Genomic DNA, 23,372 nt, shown 5'->3' with positions numbered 1-23,372 from the left:
CATTTTGGTTGTTGTTGTTTAGATAATTGTTTTGTGGTGAAGTGGACATCTGCTGACTCATCTCCCCTCTGTTAACAAAACAGGGACTCATTTAGATAACTGATAAAATACTATCTTTATTAAATACAACAAATATTAACAGGGTTCGCAGTCATAGAACACATACTGGTAACCACACACACACGTGCATACACACAAACACACACACACACAGAACATATACTGGTAACCACACACACACACATACTGGTAACCACACACACACACACACACACACACACACACACACACACACACACACACACACACACACACACACACACACACACACACACACACACACACACACACACACACACACACACACACACAGACCACGTACTGGTAACCACACAAACACACACACACACACAGACCACGTACTGGTAACCACACAAACACACACACACACACACACACACACACACACACACACACACACACACACACACACACACACACACACACACACACACACACACACACACACACACACACACACACACACACACACACACACACACACACCACGTACTGGTAACCACACAAACACACACACACACACACACACACACACACACACACACACACACACACACACACACACACACACACACACACACACACACACACACACACATACTGGTAACCACACACACATATACACATACACAGCGCACACACATACACAGATGCACACACACAACCCACTATCTGTGCAGCTCACAATCTCTGATCATAAGAACATACAGTGCCTTGCGGCCCCCTTGAACTTTGCGACCTTTTGCCACATTTCAGGCTTCAAACATAAAGATATAAAACTGTATTTTTTTGTGAAGAATCAACAACAAGTGGGACACAATCATGAAGTGGAACGACATTTATTGGATATTTCAAACTTTTTTAACAAACCAAAAACTGAAAAATTGGCGTGCAAAATTATTCAGCCCCTTTACTTTCAGTGCAGCAACCTCTCTCCAGAAGTTCAGTGAGGATCTCTGAATGATCCAATGTTGACCTAAATGACTAATGATGATAAATACAATCCACCTGTGTGTAATCAAGTCTCCGTATAAATGCACCTGCACTGTGATAGTCTCAGAGGTCCGTTAAAAGCGCAGAGAGCATCATGAAGAACAAGGAACACACCAGGCAGGTCCGAGATACTGTTGTGAAGAAGTTTAAAGCCGGATTTGGATACAAAAAGATTTCCCAAGCTTTAAACATCCCAAGGAGCACTGTGCAAGCGATAATATTGAAATGGAAGGATTATCAGACCACTGCAAATCTACCAAGACCTGGCCGTCCCTCTAAACTTTCAGCTCATACAAGGAGAAGACTGATCAGAGATGCAGCCAAGAGGCCCATGATCACTCTGGATGAACTGCAGAGATCTACAGCTGAGGTGGGAGACTCTGTCCATAGGACAACAATCAGTCGTATATTGCACAAATCTGGCCTTTATGGAAGTGTGGCAAGAAGAAAGCCATTTCTTAAAGATATCCATAAAAAGTGTCATTTAAAGTTTGCCACAAGCCACCTGGGAGACACACCAAACATGTGGAAGAAGGTGCTCTGGTCAGATGAAACCAAAATGGAACTATTTGGCAACAATGCAAAATGTTATGTTTGGCGTAAAAGCAACACAGCCCATCACCCTGAACACACCATCCCCACTGTCAAACATGGTGGTGGCAGCATCATGGTTTGGACCTGTTTTTCTTCAGCAGGGACAGGGAAGATGGTTAAAATTGATGGGAAGATGGATGGAGCCAAATACAGGACCATTCTGGAAGAAGACCTGATGGAGTATGCAAAATACCTGAGACTGGGACGGAGATTTGTCTTCCAACAAGACAATGATCCAAAACATAAAGCAAAATCTACAATGGAATGGTTCAAAAATAAACATATCCAGGTGTTAGAATGGCCAAGTCAAAGTCCAGACCTGAATCCAATCGAGAATCTGTGGAAAGAACTGAAAACTGCTGTTCACAAATGCTCTCCATCCAACCTCACTGAGCTCGAGCTATTTTGCAAGGAGGAATGGGAAAAAATGTCAGTCTCTCGATGTGCAAAACTGATAGAGACATACCCCAAGCGACTTACAGCTGTAATCGCAGCAAAAGGTGGCGCTACAAAGTATTAATTTAAGGGGTCTGAATAATTTTGCACGCCCAATTTTTCAGTTTTTGATTTGTTAAAAAATTTGAAATATCCAATAAATGTCGTTCCACTTCATGATTGTGTCCCACTTGTTGTTGATTCTTCACAAAAAAATACAGTTTTATATCTTTATGTTTGAAGCCTGAAATGTGGCAAAAGGTCGCAAAGTTCAAGGGGGCCAAATACTTTCACAAGGCACTGTATTTATAAAGCACAGTATAAACAGTGAACACTGTGCAAAGCATTTTGTTAAGACACATTCTAAGTAGGCAAGATAATTGAGGCACCATGGTAACATGGACAGGGGCAGGGATGTGTCTTTGGATGACCAGTAAAGTACTTCTACCCAGTGGGGTGAGTGTGGATTTAGGCCAGTGGTATCTACTAGAATGTATGCACACATGACTGTAAGTCGCTTTGGATAAAAGCGTCTGCTAAATGGCATATATTATTATTATTATTACTAGTGTTAGCCCTGCACAGCCATTGGGAGGAAGGGTCAGCTGGAAGCCTGACAGGTCCAGGATCAGATTTCCCTGCCGCCCAGCCTAGCTGTCTCCCTTACACACTGAAAACTCTCCACTGTCCCAGGGCCAACACTTAGGGCTGCTCTCTGTTTGCACCACAGCCCCCAGGCTGATCTCTTTGTGTTCCACGTCACCACAATATCACTGCAGAGCATTTCTGCCATAGCTTTCAGAGACGGTGCCCAGTCCCATCAGGACATTCAGACTGTTTTTACACATTGTCCTCTTTAAAAGAACTGATCTTTGAATGAGGACTCAACTCTTTTGTCGGTTCACTTCACCTATCCTGTGGTCCGAGTCCCCTTTGCATTGCCATGTTTAGAAAGGAACCAAGATCTTTTTCCAAAATTCACTCAATGCACTCCAGGGTTTTACAAAGTGCAGTGCAGGACAAGACATTCCATCAAAACGTGTTATCAGACAGCTATATACACCTGCTTACATTTTGAAAGCTAATAGACTGCATTTAGTGAAAAAAGGGGATAAATAATCATTTTAATCAGAAGACACTACTACATGTAAATATTATTGGTTACAGAATAAATAGCAGAACAATAACTGCAGATTAAATAATACTGTAATTGAATATTGTACACCCAATGTAGGCTGCCGCCCTTTTAAGAGCTAGAATTGATTTTGGACCCTATGTTGTGATTCTCACCAAATATGTTGTTGTCTTCTCACACTATTCAAACCCCACAATCAAATAAACAGTTTATGAACCTCTCTTAGCCTATAGATCACATATGGCAAACAAATAGTCTGAACTAAAAACTAAACATTTCTGTGGATTCTTGACAATCGCTAATCAATACAAAAAAACATCACGTTTTTTTCCATGAACCTGCACATCCACTTCTCTCTTTTGTGGCACCAATGTGAGTGGTTACGACAAGGGAAACAATGCTGCAGGAGCCTAGTGTGTCGTGCGGAAATAATGACAAGTGAACCCGGGGGAGCTTTGTGTTCACATTGCCCTAAAAAAGGAATCAAACCTCGGAATTCAAGAGAACCGAACTCAGACCAGCTCTCGAGATGATCTCAGTTCGGTTTGCTTAGGGGGCTCTTCTGTCTCCTTCTGAGTGGGTCTGACCTCTTTGAGAGTGTTCACGCTGCACAAAAAATTGCAAACTGTACTGGGTTGACAAAAATGGTAAAAACGCCCTTAGTCAACCCTCTACACACATTCAGAATGGCCCTGTGCATTTAACTAGCTAGCACACAATAACATATAAAATGGCACTGCAATTCACTCATGTCTTATAAACACCAACATTTACAATTGCTAGAGTTGTATGTACTGTATAAACTGTTATTACAATCTGGTAAATATATCATAAATAAATATACATTCTGTTTCAGCTGTTTTTATTGTCAATATGATGGCATCATACTCAATTCTCAGTGACATTAGCTAAACGCAAGCTGTCACAATATCTGCCATGGTCTCATCAGTTCTGTTTGTAGTAAACGGTGTAAGCCATTGACGGTGCAAGCGTGCAAGTAAGTCCTTGAGTAAAATAGTATTTTTTTTGTATCTCGTCTCCTTTACTTTGCCATCCTCCTTTATCTTTCTCTCTATTTAACTTAGAGGCAGAGTACCAGGGTTGTATTCAGCAGATCCTCTGTCTATCCATCTATCCTGTCTCACACTTGAGTGACCAGGGGTTCCCTGAGGTACACGTTGCCTTTGTTCTCCCACCCGTCCTGCCCCGCACACAGTCCTGACAGCAGTGTCCCATTGAGGGGGTTACAGATTCCCTTGCAGTCACCCACATACAGGGGAGTGTAATCTCCCTCCCCTTGTCTCCCTCCTCATCCTCACCCTCCCAGAGAGAGGTGCTGATGTGGGTGTACTCACTGATTTTCTCGAGACACTCCGTCTCTCGGTGATAGAAGTAGCTGAAGTTGGACACAATGACGGGGACTGGCAGGGAGATGGTGAGCACACCAGCGATGGCACACATGGAGCCCACCAGCTTGCCCCCCAGAGTCGTAGGGTACATGTCCCCGTAGCCCACTGTCGTCATGGAGACCACGGCCCACCAGAAGGCCTCGGGGATGCTGGTGAACACCGTGTCGGGGCTGTCCGCCTCGGCGAAGTAGACAGCGCTGGAGAAGAGGATGACTCCGATGAAGAGGAAGAAGATGAGCAGGGCCAGCTCTCTCAGGCTGGCCTTCAGAGTCTGGCCCAGGATCTGCAGGCCCTTGGAGTGACGCGACAGCTTGAAGATCCTGAACACCCTGACCAGCCTAATGACCCTGATGATGGCCAAAGACATGCCCGGGTCCTTGTTGGAGGTTTTGTCCCTGGCCAGCTCTGTGCCCAGAGTGACGAAGAAGGGAATGATGGCGAGGAAGTCGATAGTGTTCATCACGTCCTTGAAGAAGTGGAGCTTACTGGGGAGCTGGCTAAGCGCATGATGAGCTCAAAGGAGAACCAGAAGATACATATGGTCTCCACCTGGAAGAAGGGGTCATGGAAAGCACTGCCAGTGGGAGGCACCAGGATGGTGATGTTGGGGAGGGTAGGATGGGGCTGGTAGGTGAATTTCTGGAGGGAGAGAAGGAGAGAGGGAAAGTGAGTGGTGTTAGAAATGAAGCAGGAGAGATTGAGGGGAGATAAAACAGTGAAGGGGGGGATGACCGTGGTTTAGACAAGAGATAACAAACAGGGTTGTAACGTCTCCTTCCAACTCACACCCTCCAACACGTAGATCCCCTGAACGCAGCTCACTCTCCAGATCCCAATCACCTGGATTCTAATCACCTGTTCACACACCTGTATGTCATTATCACACACTATTTAGTTCAGTTCTTTGCACCCCGTCACTGTGAGGTTTTGTTTGTTTTGTGACACATGTCTTTCAGAGCGCTGGCTTTCCTGTGATTTACTCCTCCTGTGTATGATGGTTCACTAACGGTGCCTTTTGCCTATTCCCTGCCTGTACTTTAGCTTATTGGATTTCCTGTTATCAACCTATTGCCTGATCTCCCAGACTACATTACTAGCCTTTTCCCTGCCTGTACTTTAGCCAATCGGATTTCCTGTTATCTACCTATTGCCTGATCTCCCAGACTACATTACTAGCCTTTTCCCTGCCTGTACTGTTCCCTTTTGGACCCCCTGTGTATGACCTTCTGCCTGCCCCTGGACCCAGCTACCTGCCTCCTCCTGTGTATGACCTTCTGCCTGCCCCTGGACCCAGCTACCTGCCTCCTCCTGTGTATGACCTTCTGCCTGCCCCTGGACCCAGCTACCTGCCTCCTCCTGTGTAGGACCTTCTGCCTGCCCCTGGACCCAGCTACCCGCCTCCTCCTGTGTATGACCTTCTGCCTGCCCCTGGACCCAGCTACCTGCCTCCTCCTGTGTAGGACCTTCTGCCTGCCCCTGGACCCAGCTACCTGCCTCCTCCTGTGTATGACCTTCTGCCTGCCCCTGGACCCAGCTACCTGCCTCCTCCTGTGTATGACCTTCTGCCTGCCCCTGGACCCAGCTACCTGCCTCCTCCTGTGTAGGACCTTCTGCCTGCCCCTGGACCCAGCTACCTGCCTCCTCCTGTGTAGGACCTTCTGCCTGCTCCTGGACCCAGCTACCTGCCTCCTCCTGTGTATGACCTTCTGCCTGCCCCTGGACCCAGCTACCTGCCTCCTCCTGTGTAGGACCTTCTGCCTGCCCCTGGACCCAGCTACCTGCCTCCTCCTGTGTAGGACCTTCTGCCTGCCCCTGGACCCAGCTACCTGCCTCCTCCTGTGTAGGACCTTCTGCCTGCCCCTGGACCCAGCTACCTGCCTCCTCCTGTGTATGACCTTCTGCCTGCCCCTGGACCCAGCTACCTGCCTCCTCCTGTGTATGACCTTCTGCCTGCCCCTGGACCCAGCTACCTGCCTCCTCCTGTGTATGACCTTCTGCCTGCCCCTGGACCCAGCTACCTGCCTCCTCCTGTGTAGGACCTTCTGCCTGCCCCTGGACCCAGCTACCTGCCTCCTCCTGTGTATGACCTTCTGCCTGCCCCTGGACCCAGCTACCTGCCTCCTCCTGTGTAGGACCTTCTGCCTGCCCCTGGACCCAGCTACCTGCCTCCTCCTGTGTATGACCTTCTGCCTGCCCCTGGACCCAGCTACCTGCCTCCTGTGTAGGACCTTCTGCCTGCCCCTGGACCCAGCGACCCGCCTCCTCCTGTGTATGACCTTCTGCCTGCCCCTGGACCCAGCTACCTGCCTCCTCCTGTGTAGGACCTTCTGCCTGCCCCTGGACCCAGCTACCTGCCTCCTCCTGTGTATGACCTTCTGCCTGCCCCTGGACCCAGCTACCTGCCTCCTCCTGTGTATGACCTTCTGCCTGCCCCTGGACCCAGCTACCTGCCTCCTCCTGTGTAGGACCTTCTGCCTGCCCCTGGACCCAGCTACCTGCCTCCTCCTGTGTAGGACCTTCTGCCTGCCCCTGGACCCAGCTACCTGCCTCCTCCTGTGTATGACATTCTGCCTGCCCCTGGACCCAGCTACCTGCCTCCTCCTGTGTAGGACCTTCTGCCTGCCCCTGGACCCAGCTACCTGCCTCCTCCTGTGTAGGACCTTCTGCCTGCCCCTGGACCCAGCTACCTGCCTCCTCCTGTGTAGGACCTTCTGCCTGCCCCTGGACCCAGCTACCTGCCTCCTCCTGTGTAGGACCTTCTGCCTGCCCCTGGACCCAGCAACCTGCCTCCTCCTGTGTAGGACCTTCTGCCTGCCCCTGGACCCAGCAACCTGCCTCCTCCTGTGTATGACCTTCTGCCTGCCCCTGGACCCAGCTACCTGCCTCCTCCTGTGTAGGACCTTCTGCCTGCCCCTAGACCCAGCTACCTGCCTCCTCCTGTGTAGGACCTTCTGCCTTCCCCTGGACCCAGCTACCTGCCTCCTCCTGTGTATGACCTTATGCCTGCCCCTGGGCCCAGCTACCTGCCTCCTCCTGTGGTCCTTTACAATAAACACCTGCTGCACGCTGCACTTGAAACCAACTCTCTGTCTCTCCTCGTGTTCATTACAAGGGTAATGAAGGACATAAATTCATTAATAAGAAATAGTAAGGGTGGAAGGTTAGACATAGGTCGGGGAGAACCATGATGACTACAGTAAACATGAGGAGGAGAGAGGGAGGAGAAGTGATTAATTTAAAGGTGGCAAAGTTTTTCCTCAGCACATGTGGAAAATGCATCTGTCATCACGGTCTGATTAAGACTGTGATAACTGTAATACTGTGTATAACTTCACTTGTGCAATCACACTTTCTCTTTCCTTCCGCAGACCTTGATGCAAATGTGTTTTGTCTCTATATTTAAACAGAAGAAAAACATTATAGAGCATGACTGCATGTGACAACGGCTAATGTTACAGCACAGCGTCTGCACTGACTGACGAATCTGACACTTCATTTCATCCTGACAATGTTTTCTAAGAAGCAGTCTTGGGATTCAAAGTGAGACAGTCAAACGTAGGTTTTATGGTATGTCCAGCCATAAGATGGATTGGAGGCAAATGGCTCAGAATTTTTATTGCCTATGATAAAATTATAGTGAAGCAAAAGTGAAGCAAAAGTTGTGTGTTAGTGCCTGTCCGTGTGCCTGCATGAGTTTGCCTGTGTGAGGTGTATATACAGCAGTTGTTTGTTTGGGCATATACTGTATATGTTAATCTCTATGTAGAGGCCTGGAATGCTTTTACCAACTGAAATGACAGTGACATTTGCCCTCACATTTGTCACCCACTTTAGTTCCATTTCTCCTCACCTTTATGAGGTTGAAAAGCCATGATCACACTTCCCCGACAGACATTCTCACTCTTTGTCACCCAATAAGAAAGGAATAACAACTAGCTGCTCATTCCAAATGGTCACAGAACCATACAGCACCTCTTTCAATACTGTATGTCTAGAGAACCATACAGCACGTCTTTCAATACTGTATGTCTAGAGAACCATACAGCACGTCTTTCAATACTGTATGTCTAGAGAACCATAAAGCACGTCTTTCAATACTGTATGTCTAGAGAACCATACAGCATGTCTTTCAATACTGTATGTCTAGAGAACCATACAGCACGTCTTTCAATACTGTATGTCTAGAGAACCATACAGCACGACTTTCAATACTGTATGACTAGAGAACCATACAGCACGTCTTTCAATACTGTATGTCTAGAGAACCATAAAGCATGTCTTTCAATACTGTATGTCTAGAGAACCATACAGCACGTCTTTCAATACTGTATGTCTAGAGAACCATAAAGCACGTCTTTCAATACTGTATGTCTAGAGTACCATACAGCACGTCTTTCAATACTGTATGTCTAGAGAACCATAAAGCATGTCTTTCAATACTGTATGTCTAGAGAACCATAAAGCACGTCTTTCAATACTGTATGTCTAGAGAACCATACAGCACGTCTTTCAATACTGTATGTCTAGAGAACCATACAGCACGTCTTTCAATACTGTATGTCTAGAGCTTCCGTTGCAACAGGAGGTGGTCGTCTTGTAAAAGACAAGGATTTATTTTCAGTTGCTGCCACCTATGCTGCCATTTTGAGTCTGTACAGAGCGCTGTGTGTCTTCTGTCAGATGTTCTGATCATGTGAGTGAGTGTGAGAGGTCGGGTGTGTGCATATGCGCTTCGGTAAGACCCACCATATACCTTGTGTTCTGTGCTTTTGCATGATCCCTCAAAATCCAAAAGCAGCTAAGCCAACCTTGTCGGTAATCCACTTGGCAGGTGAAGTACATTTCATTTTGTGCGAGTCATCAAATAGGTGTTCTGTACTACTCTTTCCATGCCTCTTTCAGTGGGTATGAGTCAGTGTGTTTATTAATGGGAACCAACGTTTACGTGTTGATGTGCTCTTAGGGTTGTCCTTACGCTATATATAGCTCCTTTAGATCTCTAAGGAGTAACGTGAGACACGCTCCTCTCCACTCTCCTCTTTTGCACTCCACTTTCACTTACCCTCTCTCCCTCTCTCCCTCTCTCCCTCTTTCTCTCTCTCTCTCTCCCTCTCTCCCTCTTTCTCTCCCTCTTTCTCTCTTCCTCTCCCTCTTTCTCTCCCTCTTTCTCTCTCTCTCTCTCCCTCTTTCTCTCCCTCTCTCTCTCTCTCTCCCTCTTTCTCTCCCTCTTTCTCTCTTTTTCTCTCTCTCTCTCCCTCTTTCTCTCCCTCTCTCTCTCTCCCTCTTTCTCTCTCTCTCTCCCTCTCTCCCTCTCTCTCTCCCTCTTTCTCTCTTTCTCTTGGTTTATATGTTCCTATCAACTCCATCTATTCCCATACGGAGTCGTCTTGGCAGTGATCCTGGAGCACCAGTCAATGTGAGACAGATGGTCAGTGATCTGGAGATACCATCAATAAAGCATAATGTTCTTTGTGCAGTCCATATTTACCCCTCCCTTCCTGCCCCTCATCTCTCTCTGTCCCACCCCTTTTTCTCTCCCGCTCTTACCTGCAACCTCCCTCTTTCTCTAGTTCCCTAACTGTGATTCTCTCTCTCCTCCAACCTATTTCTATTGTTTTCCTACCACACTTTCGTTCCCCCTCTCCTCTCCTCACCCCCCACTCTTCCCATTCCTTTCCCTCAATTTTAACGACATGACTAAAATAATCTCAGAAATCACTCTGTCCTGTCTGTGTGTGTGTGTGTGTGTGTGTGTGTGTGTGTGTGTGTGTGTGTGTGTGTGTGTGTGTGTGTGTGTGTGTGTGTGTGTGTGTGTGTGTGTGTGTGTGTGTGTGTGTGTGTGTGTGTGTGTGTGTGTGTGTGTGTGTGTGTGTGTGTGTGTGTGTGTGTGTGTGTCGCATGTTGTGTTTAACCCTGTGAGGGGCCTGTGTCGTCACACATGTAGTATTTATGTTCCACAGGGTGACATCTGTCATTGACTTTCACCAACTGTCATCCACAAACTGTCATCCTTTACTAATTGTCATCCTTCACTGACTGTTGATGATCACCCCATCATCAGTCTCCCAATGTGCTAACCTCTGTTCTCTTAGCACCCTGTCAAGATGCATTCCTTACTCTTTCATCCTCTATTCATTCCTCTCTTCATTCCTCTCTTCATCCCTCTCTTCATTCCTCTCTTCATCCCTCTCTTCATTCCTCTCTTCATTCCTCTCTTCATCCTTCTCTTCATCCCTCTCTGCATTCCTCTCTTCATCCTTCTCTTCATCCCTCTCTTCATCCCTCTCTTCATTCCTTCTCTTCATTCCTCTATTCATCCTTCTCTTCATCCCTCTCTTCATCCCTCTCTTCATTCCTTCTCTTCATCCCTCTCTTCATCCCTCTCTTCATCCCTCTCTTTATTCCTCTCTTTATCCCTATCTTCATCCCTCTCTTTATTCCTCTCTTCATCCCTCTCTTCATCCCTCTCTTCATTCCTCTCTTCATTCCTCTCTTCATTCCTCTCTTCATCCTTCTCTTCATCCCTCTCTTCATTCCTCTCTTCATTCCTTCTCTTCATCCCTCTCTTCATCCCTCTCTTCATTCCTTCTCTTCATCCCTCTCTTCATCCTTCTCTTCATCCCTCTCTTCATTCCTTCTCTTCATTCCTCTCTTCATCCTTCTCTTCATCCCTCTCTTCATCCCTCTCTTCATTCCTTCTCTTCATCCCTCTCTTCATCCTTCTCTTCATCCCTCTCTTTATTCCTCTCTTTATCCCTCTCTTCATTCCTCTCTTTATCCCTATCTTCATCCCTATCTTCATCCTTCTCTTCATTCCTCTCTTCATCCCTCTCTTCATCCTTCTCTTCATCCCTCTCTTCATTCCTCTCTTCATCCTTCTCTTCATCCCTCTCTTCATCCCTCTCTTCATCCTTCTCTTCATCCCTCTCTTCATTCCTCTCTTCATCCCTCTCTTCATCCCTCTCTTCATTCCTCTCTTCATCCCTCTCTTCATTCCTCTCTTCATCCCTCTCTTCATCCCTCTCTTCATCCCTCTCTTCATCCCTCTCTTCATCCCTCTCTTCATTCCTCTCTTCATTCCTCAACTTCCTCTATCTGTGCTTTATGTACATCTCCCGCAGCCTCTCCTTTCTCCTGGTCCCTTTGTTTGTTTCCTTTTCTACTATTCTCTGTTTCTCTCTCATTCTCTCTCTCCTGTGTGTCATTTCTGTTTGGCCCTCAGGCCCCTGGCCCCACAACGGCCCCCTCTCACCTCTCGGAGCTCCTTCTCGTTCCTGAAGTCAGGCAGCGTCTCCAAGCAGAAGATGGCGATGGACACCACAATGACCATGACGCTGATGATGGCGATGATGCGTGCGCCCGAGGAGGATTCTGGGTGCTCAAAAAGCATCCAAACCTTCCTCTGCATCTCGTTCTCAGGCAGCGCAGGCACCTCCTCCTTGGGAAAGCCCTCATCCTCCTTGAAGCGTTCCATGATCTCCTCACCAAGCTCATAGAAGCGCAGCTCATCCAAGAACACATCCAGGGGCACGTTGGCAGGCCGCCGCAGCCGCCCGCCAGACTGGTAGAAGTAGAGGATGGCGTCAAAGCAGTTCCGGTTCCGGTCCAGGAACAGCTCATTGCGCAGAGGGTCAAAGTAGCGAATTCTGCGGTTAGGGTCCCCCAGGAGGGAGTCGGGGAACTGGGCCAGAGTGCGGAGCTGTGTCTCGTAGCGCATCCCCGACACGTTGATGGCTAGCCGCTCCGTCAGGGCCCAGCCCCCCCTCCACAGGGAGCCTGAGCGACGACAGCTTTCCCTTTTCCCCTCAACCCTCTCCTTTTCACTGCCATTATTCTCTGTCTCCTTCTCTCCCTTCTCCGCCTTGTTGCGCTGGTCCTTGGTCTCCTTGTCGCTCTCGCTCACCTCCTCTGGGAGATGTTTCTTGTCTCCTTCTCCTCCTCCTTCACCTCCACCCTTGTCATGGTTCTCCATTCCTTGGTCTGTCATTCAGCTTCTATTTAGTTCTTTGTGAGGACAGTTTGTCCCCTTACTCTAGAGAGAAATGCACAACGCTGCTGAAGTTATCAAGAAACATATCAGGTACTGCAGAAGAAGAGACATATCAGGTAAAGGCAGACAAAGAAGTGGGAGGAGAAACAACTCACATTATTGGCCATTTTAATACTAATAATTATTTAACAGAAATGTAAGCTTAAAGTAATTTACGCCAATTCGCCCCCAAATACACTACCGGTCAAGAATTTTAGAATACCTACTCATTGAGGGGTTTTTCATTATTTTTACTAGTTTCTACAGCAGAATAACAGCTTTGCATACTCTTGGCATTCTCTCAACCAGCTTCACATAGAATACTTTTAAAACAGTCTTTAAGGAGTTCCCACATATGCTGAGCACTAGTAGGCTGCTTTTCCTTCACTCTGCGGTCTGACTCATCCCAAACCATCTCAATTTGGTTGAGGTCGGGGGATCGTGGAGGCCAGGTCATCTGATGCAGCACTCCATCACTCTCCTTCTTGGTCAAATAGCCCATAACACAGCCTGGAGGTGTGTTGGGTCATTGTAACTGACTTGCCTGGTTAAATGGAGGTTACATTTAAAAAATAAAATAAAAATGTCCTGTTGAAAAACCAAATGATAGTCCCATAAGCCCAAACCAGATGGGATGGCGTATCGCTACAGAATGCTGTGGTAGCCATGCTGGTTAAGTGTGCCTTAAATTCTAAATAAATCCCAGACAGTGTCACCAGCAAATCACCCCATAACACCTCCTCCTCCATGCTTTACGGTGGAAATCGCCAATTTGGACTCCAGACCAAAGGACAGATTTCCACCGGTCTAATGTCCATTGCTCATGTTTCTTGGCCCTTGCAACCCTCTTCTTCTTATTGGTGTCCTTTAGTAGTGGTTTCTTTGCAGTAATTTGACCATGAAGGCCTGATTCACACAGTCTCCTCTGAACAGTTGATGTTGAGATGTGTCTGTTACTTGAACTCTGTGAAGCATTTATTTGGGCTGCAATTTCTGAGGCTGGTAACTCTAATGAACATATCCTCTGCAGCAGAGGTAACTCTGGGTCTTCCATTCCTGTGGTGGTCCTCATGAGAGCCAGTTTCATCATAGCGCTTGGTGGTTTTTGCGACTGCACTTTGCACTTTCAAAGTTCTTGAAATGTTCCGTATTGAGTGGCCTTCATGTCTTAAAGTAATGATGGACTGTCATTTCCCTTTGCTTATTTGAGCTGTTCTTGCCATAATATGGACTTGGTCTTTTACCAAATAGGGCTATCTTCTGTATACCACCCCTACCTTGTCACAACACAACTGATTGGCTCACACGTTAAGAAAGAAAAAAATTCCACAAATGAACTTTTAACACCTGCATTGTTTGCTGTTTGGGGTTTTAGGCTGGGTTTCTGTACAGCACTTTGAGATATCAGCCGATGTACGAAGGGCTATATAAATAAATTTGATTTGATTTGATTTGATTTAAGAAGGCACACCTGTTAATTGAAATGCATTCCAGGTGACTACCTTGTGAAGCTGGTGAGAGAATGCCAATAGTTTGCAAAGCTATCATCAAGGCAAAGGGTGGCTATTTGAAGAATCTCAAATACAAAATACATTTTGATTTGTTTAACACTTTTTTGGATACTACATGATTCCATATGTGTTATTTCATAATTTTGATGTCTTCACTATTATTCTACAATGTAGAAAATAGTTCAAATAGAGAAAAACCCTTGAAGGACTCGATGTTCTGAAAGTCTTGACCGGTAGTATGCAAGACACATTTTACATCTACAGTAAAGAATAACAAATAAAAGCATGAACTAGACAGGTGTTATTTCAATCAGAACCGTTAACCTTTATGTTCGGTCAGAATGACTATTTCTTTAATCAGAACATTAGTCTTTACAGTCAACACAGCCATTATTAGAATAACAGAGTCCTACTCATAAACATCCTAGTTACATGCCATGCCCAAGCATGCTGCTGTGAAGTAAGAACCATATTATTGGTGTTATTTACAAGAAGCAGCCTGCACTGTTCCACTCACCCCTCTGTCAGTCAGCTCCTGTTGATAGAGACTAATTACTCAAGAGAATCACGGTGCCTCCACTACTGTACCTCCGCCAAGGGGTATCTGTCTGTCTGTCTGTCTGGCCCTCCCTTTGGCCGTCTGTCTGTCTGTCCGTCCGGCCCACCCTCTGGCTGTCTCTCTGTCTGTCTATCCCCTGTTTGATCTCTACGTAAGTCTCTATCTCCCACCTCCCTAGCTGTGTCATGGGGGGGCCAAGGCTCCTTCAGGGGTAGTGTTAATCTGTCTGCTGATACCCCACCCTGGGTGAAGTGAAGATAGTTAAGCTTGTTTGTAGGTCACAGCCTCAGTCTCTCCCCTTTGCTCTCTCTCATGCCTACTATTTCTCTGGAGAATGCTGTCAGGTCGAAATTCAATCCACTGCTTTCTCTCTACAACCTCAGCACGGTGTCCTCTTCATACCCCCACCCCCTAATGTCAGCCCCCTGCCTCTCTCTTAAAGTCCTCTTCATACCCCCACCCCTAATGTCAGCCCCCTGCCTCTCTCTTAAAGTATTCAATTTCCCCTCTCTCCCTGTCATAAACAAACACACAAAAACACACACACCATCCTCAACACATGTATTGATGTCCTCACGAGACCCAAATGAACACCCATAAAATCCCAGTGAGAATGTATTTTGGAGTTCCATCCTGGCTTCAGTATTTATAATGCTCCTGACTAGGGCCCTGTGTTTTTCTGACAATGTCACCTTACCAGGAAATACTCAGGGCCCTAAATGAGTTATGTAGCAGAGCCAATGCATTTCCTGGTGAGGTGTGGTCAGGACAAATGTAGGGCCCAAGTCACATTTACAAACATGTTAACACATGTTATGAGACCGAACAGTAAAACTGAAAGCCTACAACAAAAAGCCATGACACTCCTTTTCTGATGATCCTTTCGTAAGCCTTTATTCAGATGGCTTAGTGTATGGTATAGTATAGGGTATGGTGCACACGTGTCAGGCAGGTAATGACTCACAGGTGTTGTGTCAACAAAAATGTAAGTGACATATAATGACCACTGTAAGATGTCAACAGCATTATTTCTGGGCCAGAAAAAGGTTACATGGGGCCTAGCAGTTAAGAGCGTTGAGCCAGTAACCGAAAGTTGGCTGGTTTGAAACCCGAGCCGACGAGGTAAAGAAATTCTGTTGATGTGCCCTTGAGCAAGGCACTTAACCCTAATCGCTCTTTTAAATCGCTATGGATACGATTGTAAGCTAAATGACTCAAATGTAAATGTAAAATAAGAATTGATGGTTGAGTTGAACTATTTAGAGACGTGTGTCAGTTGGAAGGTGGGGAAAAAAAACATGTCAAATGTATAACAGTTATAACACTGATATGAGGTGGATTTTACAGGAAAGTGAGCATTAAAGCATTTAAATATATTTTTTAAATTATGCATTAGACAATTGCAAAAACCATCCCATTGGCTTCTTGGTTAATTGATGAATGTAATGGCTTATTTTTTCAATTTCAGAATATGCCTCATACATAGACTGAGATACCGGTATGCATGTTGACACAGCAGGTTGCAGCACCAGGATGTGCGTTAAAACTTGCATGGAGTTTAAACTACAAATCCCACAAAGCCGCTCACCTGTCTTCACAGACGACAACAAAACCCATGATTTTTAAGGAACTTGGAGGAGGGAAGAGAAAGTTAACGTAGAAATGTAAAAGGCAAAAAGACAACGGGAGGGATGCAATTATATATTTTGCTGCATGTAAAGAAATAGAATAAAAAGTGTAGCTTGGAAAGAGGGCAAGTCACTTTGTTTGTGGCAATCGACCAAACACAGTCAACCAGGTAGTGGCGGTTCTTTGCGAACGTATCGTCACTGAAATCATCACCCGTGACGGGTTGGCTCTAGTGAACATGTCAGGCAGTACTTTGCGTTACGGAGACAAAGTTGTCATTGTGACCGGCGGGTCCAAGGGGATTGGTAGAGGGATTGTCAAAGTATTCGGTAAGAATCAAAGTTGCTGATTTGAAGTAAATTTGTTGAGATTTGAGCAGAGTGAGGTACTGGGGAAACAATAATGTGCTATTCTGTTGTTCTTTCCCCAGTGGAGAATGGAGCCAAAGTTGTATTCTGTGCAAGAGGGGGTGAGTGCAAGAGGGGGTGCTCAGATTAAAGTATACCATTGCAGGTGTGGGGGAACTGGTGGCTTCTACGGTTGTGGCTAGATGGAGTACAGCTTCGTACCAAAAGTTGCATGCTCGAGTTGCGTCGGCGACAACTGTAGGATTGTAGCTAAACCTAACCTTAAACTTTTTCGCCTAACTTGCTACGTTAATTATCCTAACCTGCTACATTAATTATCCTAACTTGCTACGTTAATTATCCTAACCTGATACTTTAATTATCCTAACCTGCTACTTTAATTATCCTAACCTGTTACTTTAATTATCCTAACCTGCTACATTAATTATCCTAACCTGCTACATTAATTATCCTAACCTGCTACATGAATTATCCTAACCTGCTACGTTAATTATCCTAACCTGCTACGTTAATTATCCTAACCTGCTACGTTAATTATCCTAACCTGCTACGTTAATTATCCTAACCTGCTACGTTAATTATCCTAACCTGCTACTTTAATTATCCTAACCTGCTGCATTAGTTATCCTAACCTGCTGCATTAGTTATCCTAACCTACTGCATTAGTTATCCTAACCTACTGCATTAGTTATCCTAACCTACTGCATTAGTTCTCCTAACCTACTGCATTAGTTCTCCTAACCTACTGCATTAGTTATCCTAACCTACTGCATTAGTTATCCTATCCATCGAGCCACAACCGTAGAAGCCATCAGTTACAAGAAAACATCAGAATCACCACACAATAATGTCTCAGAATCTTCATTCATCAGTGATCCATTGTTGAAGACTTTATGAATCATTTAATAAATCCCTCTCGACATCATCTTTACATTGCATATTTACTGTATTCTTATTATATATATATTGTTTTGGTTTTTTTGACAGTGGCAGCAGGACAGGCTCTAGAGGCCGAGCTGAACAGGGCAGGGCCAGGGTCATGCAAATTTGTACCTTGTGACATCTCCAAAGAGGAGGACATCAAGGTAGGGCTTCTGGGCAATGACTTATCTTATAGGGCAGTGAAATGAGAGTCAAATGATCACTCATATGCACAACATTTCAACAGAGTTTATATCCTCATTCCTCAATGGATCACATGACCTGTGGTTTATCAGAATGCTTACTAAAACGTTGTGTATTGTAATCTACACTCCACCTATCTTTAGTCTTTGTTGTATTATCCCTGTCTGTGAAAGGACTCTTCTCGTCTGAGTTTACTCACAGCTCTAGCAAGCCCCTTGCTCCTCATTTGAAGGTCTGCTTATAAACTGCTTAGAAATCACTGTTAAAGGCCCAGTCGGTCATTATTTGAAGCTTTGTGTTTCCTGTGCCCTGGTTTCCTGTTTTTTGTGCCTCCCAGACTGAGAGTTCACTCAGGCATTGAGGTCTGTGCTGACATATATTTATTAATTTGTTTAAAAAATATATATATATATATTAAACAGTTGGAAGTTTACATACACCTTAGCCAAATACATTTAAACTCAGTTTTTCCCAATTCCTGACATTTAGTCCTAGTAAATAAATTGTTTAACTTGGGTCAAACGTTTCGGGTAACCTTCCACAAGCTTTCCACAGTAAGTTAGGTGAATTTAGCCCATTCCTCTTGACAGAGCTGGTGTAACTGAGTCCGGTTTGTAGTCCGGTTTGTAGGCCTGCTTTTTCAGTTCTGCCCAAAAATGTTCGATAGGAGTGAGGTCAGGGCTTTGTGATGGCCACTCCAATACCTTGAATTTGTTGTCCTTAAGCCATTTTGCCACAACTTTGGAAGTATGCTTGGGGTCATTGTCCATTTGGAAGACCCATTTGCGTCCAAGCTTTAACTTCCTGATTGATGTCTTGAGATGTTGCTTCAATATATCCACATAATTTTCCATCCTCATGATTTCTTCTATTTTGTGAAGTGCACCAGTCCCTCCTGTAGCAAAGCACCCCACAACATGATGCTGCCATCCCTGTGCTTCACGGTTGGGATGGTGTTCTTCAGCTTGCAGGCCTCCCCCTTTTTCTTCCAAACATAACGATGGTCATTATGGCCAAACAGTTCTATTTTTGTTTTATCAGACCAGAGGACATTTATCCAAAATTCTGATCTTTGTCCCCATGTGCAGTTGCAAACCGTAGTCTGGCTTTTTTATGGTGGTTTTGGAGCAGTGGCTTCTTCCTTGCTGAGCGGTCTTTCAGGTTATGTCGATATAGGACTTGTTTTACTGTGGATATAAATACTTTTGTACCTGTTTCATCCAGCGTCTTCACAAGGTCCCTTGCTGTTGTTCTGGGATTGATTTGTACTTTTCACACCAAAGTACGTTCATCTCTAGGAGACAGAACACTTCTACTTCCTGAACGGTATGACGGCTGTGTGGTCCCATGGTGTTTATACTTGCGTACTGTTGTTTGTACAGATGAACGTGGTACCTTCAGGCATTTGGAAAATGCTCCCAAGGATGAAACAGACTTGTGGACGTCTACAATTTATTTTCTGAGGTCTTGGCTGATTTCTTTTGATTTTCCCATGGGGTCAAGCAAAGAGGCACTGCATTTGAAAGTAGGCCTTGAAATACATCCACAGGTACACCTGCAATAGGCTAATTGACATCATTTGAGTCAATCAGAATCTTCTAAAGCCATGACATAATTTCCGGGAATTTTCCATGCTGTTTAAAGGTACAATCAACTTAGTGTATCTAAACTTCTGACCCACTGGAATTGTGATACAGTGAATTATAAGTGAAATAATCTGTCTGTAAACAATTGTTGTAAAAATGACTTGTGTCATGCACAAAGTAGATATAGTTGCCAAAACTATAGTTTGTTAACAATAAATTTGTGGAGTGGTTGAAAAACAAGTTTTAATTACTCCAACCTAAGTGTATGTAAACTTTCGACTTCAACTGGAGTGGACAGATGGATGAAGCCTCATCAGACAATTCAAATGTATTAGTGGTCAGACTAACACTGCAAGACGGAAGCTTTCCATAATGTTTTACATTTACATTTAGGTCATTTAGGTCATTTAGGTCATTTAGCAGATGTTCTCATCCAGAGCGACTTCTTTTTTTTCTACACATCCAATCATCATTCAGTGTCCAGATCCTGGTGCTTGTGAACAGTAGTGACATTGTTATAACCTGTTTTGTGTGTTTGACTGAGGAATGTGTTTATGTTTGTACGTTATTTTAGTGGTGCGTCTAGCTGGTTTTTCAGCTTAGGCTCTATGTAGCAAGTTAGGTAGGTACATAGGTAATGGGATCATAGGTCCACATACCCGGAGAGAGTAATTATACACGTCTAACACAGTGTGGTGGTCAATGACAGAGTGCAGTCAACTCAACGTATGGTATTCTCTCTGCAGAGGTTGATTTCAGTGACAGTGGAGCAATATGGTCAAATAGACTGTCTGGTCAACAATGCTGGGTGGCGTAAGTATCTGATATTATTTTGTATGAGTATTGATGTTGTTAAGGAAATGATATATCCACAAATCGGCTGATAGTTGGAATACCAATCCACGTCCAGGCACTTATTTTTATTATTATATATATACTTTTTTTACCCTCTTTCTCCCCAATTTTGTCATATCCAATTTGGTAGTTACAGTCTTGTCCCATTGTCCCGAAACACAACCCCGCCAAATCGTACTGCTTCTTGACACAATGCACGCTTAACCCCGGAAGCCAGCTGCACCAATGTGTCGGAGGAAGCACCGAACAACTGTCAGTGTGCATGCACTGACAAGGACTTCCCGGCCGGCCAAACCCTCCCCTAACCCGGACGACGCTGGGCCAATTGTGCGTCGCCTCATGGGTCTCCCAGGCGCGACCGGCTGCGACACAGCCCGCCATATAACACAGCTAACACTGCAATGCAGTGCCTTAGACCGCTGTGCTACTTGGGAGGCCCTGGCAAGCCATGATTTAAACAGGCATATTCAAGCATTAAAAATACATACACTGAGTGTACAAAACATTAAGAGCACCTTCCTAATATTGAGTTGAACCCCTCCTTTTGCCCCCAGAACAGCCTGGACTCTACAAGGAGTCGAAAGCGTTCCACAGGGATGCTGGCCCATGTTGACTCTAATGCTTCCCAGAGTTGGCTGGATGTCATTTGGGTGGTGGACCATACTTTATACAAACAGGAAACTATTTATGGTGAAAAACACAGCAGTGTTGCAGTTCTTGACAAAACCGGTGCGCCTGGCACCTACTACCATACTCTGTTTAAAGGAAGTTAAATATGTTGTCTTGCCCATTCACCCTCTGCATGACACACAGACACAATCCATGTCTCAATTGTCTCAAGGCTTAAAAATACTTCTTTAACCTGTCTCCTCCCCTTCATCTACACTGATTTGAAGTGGCATCAATAAGGGATCGTAGCATTCACCTGTATTCACCCAGTCTGTCTGATGTGGAAAGAGCAGGTGTTCCTCATGTTTTGTACTTCGTGTATACGTTTTGCAGCTTGCAGCATCAAACCGATCACCTCCTGATCGTCACACCCTGACAAAGGTGCAAGTCGTAACGCGGATGTATTTTTAATGCTCTACTGGTTTTCATCGTTTTTTAAGATCTGCACACGTTTTTGTACCACTTAACACTTTTTTTTGTGGATATGAAATGCATGTTTCTTCCCCCTCTTCTACAATTCACTCCATAGACATTTGGTTAGTGTTTATGCTGTATTCATTGAGTTCCCTCACTTTCATCCCCTTTCAGACCCACCTCATAAACCCACAGATGACACTACTGCAGATGAGTTCAGAGATCTTTTGAATCTTAACCTCATCAGTTACTTCTTGGCCTCCAAAGTAAATCATTCACTCATTATATTTCCTTTACTGAAAGCCTTCAGGTATGATGCTTTATTACTTGTTATAAGCATGTATGAGCCTTAATAATGGGTTTTTATATACCCTATGTGTTACGTCATCACGGGATCTCCCCTCCTCAGTATGCCCTGCCCCACCTGCGACAGCGCCAGGGGAACATCATTAACTTGTCCAGTCTGGTGGGCTCCATTGGTCAGAAAAATGCAGCACCGTATGTAGCCACTAAGGTGAACAAAAAATCTAGATAACAGTATGCATCAGTACTTTATCCCACTGTTTGAGGCTTGGAGAAGTAGGCCTAACAGGGGTGATGTGTCTCTTTTCCTCCACAAGGGGGCGATCATTGCCATGACAAAAGCCATGGCTGTGGATGAGAGTCGATACCAAGTGAGAGTCAACTGGTGAGTAGAACTGGCATCTGTCTCCATTTGCAAACTTTTAGGATTTTCTACTTATTTTTTTCTCTTGCCCTTTTGTCCGTCCTGTTTTAAAATACTTTTGTATTTTTCCACTTTTTTCTCTTATCTCTAGCTCTGTTTGCTGCAGTCTAAATGTGTATTGTCTTGTAGCATCTCCCCTGGTAATGTGATGACACCTCTGTGGGAGGAGCTGGCTGGACAGACTGCAGATACCTTAGCTACCATTAAAGAGGGAGAGAACGCACAGGCAAGTGCTCACTGGACAGGAGCCGATACAAGATATACGATGAAATATAAGATCTGTTACAATGACATATTTCAGAATGCATTGAAAAGGGAGGGTTGGTAGAGACTTCCCAATTTCACTTGCATCTCTCGTCTTGATGAACCTGATGCCTCATCTATAACATTCTTCCTAATCTCCAACAGCTGCTTGGTCGAATGGGGACAGAAGCTGAGAGTGGGTTGGCTGCTCTGTACCTGGCTGCTGATGCTACGTTCTGCACTGGGATAGACCTGCTGCTTAGTGGAGGGGCAGAACTCAACTACGGCTACAAGAGCCAGGTCCCATGAGCAGGCCTGTCACTCCGGGCCTTGTGCCTACCTGACCAATAACAGGACCTGTTATGATCTATTGCCATCCTGCTTGTGATTATTGAACCAATCACCCTGTCTTATCCATAGCCACGTGATGTAGAGGTGCTGGAGATGGTACAGCACCCCCTGGTGGTGAGATGGTAAAGCTGCAATAATTTGTGTTGTTGCAATAAAAACGATTAAACTATTTTTTCCGTTGCATTGTTGATATAAATGATAATGGGATTGGGGTAGGGGAGAGAGGAAAAAACACGAGATATGTATATAGGGGACCTATTTTGCATGGAGAGCTCTGTTTTGTAAACTGCACTCATGATATGCTCCTATCTATTCAGTGTGGTTGGTTTGGAGTTGGACACGCTCTGCTGTACGATAGACCGTTTAAGTTCAATCGGGTCTGACCCTCTCCACCCTCCATATTCTATTCTTTCCCCTTTGTGGTGGATATCAAGTGATCTGGAGCAGTTTTCGCAATAGTTTTCCACTTACATTTTCTATTAGTTTACTGGGTGAAAGCTTTTTCAAATACTGTGAGGAACTATTATCATTCACAATGGATGTAAAACAATATATATACACTTAATTGACTTGCTGAAGAAAATAATTGCTGAGAAACTGTCACAAGAATTTTCAATCCCAATGATAATCAATAGCTCTGACCAATCCGAGGTTTATAA

At 45.0% G+C, this 23,372-nt stretch overlaps 1 protein-coding gene and 1 pseudogene across 1 annotated transcript; one reads left to right on the top strand and one right to left on the bottom strand.

Moving 5' to 3' along the window:
- Positions 1-3,197: 3,197 nt before the first annotated feature.
- LOC124015902 lies at positions 3,198-12,779 on the bottom strand (annotated as a pseudogene).
- Positions 12,780-16,343: 3,564 nt separating this feature from the next.
- On the top strand, positions 16,344-22,884 carry LOC124015650 (17-beta-hydroxysteroid dehydrogenase 14-like). Its single transcript, XM_046331024.1, has 9 exons — positions 16,344-16,704; positions 16,806-16,844; positions 17,731-17,828; positions 20,201-20,267; positions 21,567-21,658; positions 21,802-21,906; positions 22,013-22,080; positions 22,249-22,345; positions 22,528-22,884. The coding sequence occupies exons 1-9, from the start codon at positions 16,614-16,616 to the stop codon at positions 22,669-22,671; spliced, it is 801 nt and encodes a 266-aa protein (XP_046186980.1). The 5' UTR covers positions 16,344-16,613; the 3' UTR covers positions 22,672-22,884.
- The last annotated feature ends 488 nt before the right edge of the window (positions 22,885-23,372 follow it).

This window comes from Oncorhynchus gorbuscha, linkage group LG26 (assembly GCF_021184085.1).
Source record: "Oncorhynchus gorbuscha isolate QuinsamMale2020 ecotype Even-year linkage group LG26, OgorEven_v1.0, whole genome shotgun sequence".
In the NCBI taxonomy this organism is placed as follows: domain Eukaryota; kingdom Metazoa; phylum Chordata; class Actinopteri; order Salmoniformes; family Salmonidae; genus Oncorhynchus; species Oncorhynchus gorbuscha.
This window is presented reverse-complemented; position numbering and strand designations above follow the sequence as displayed.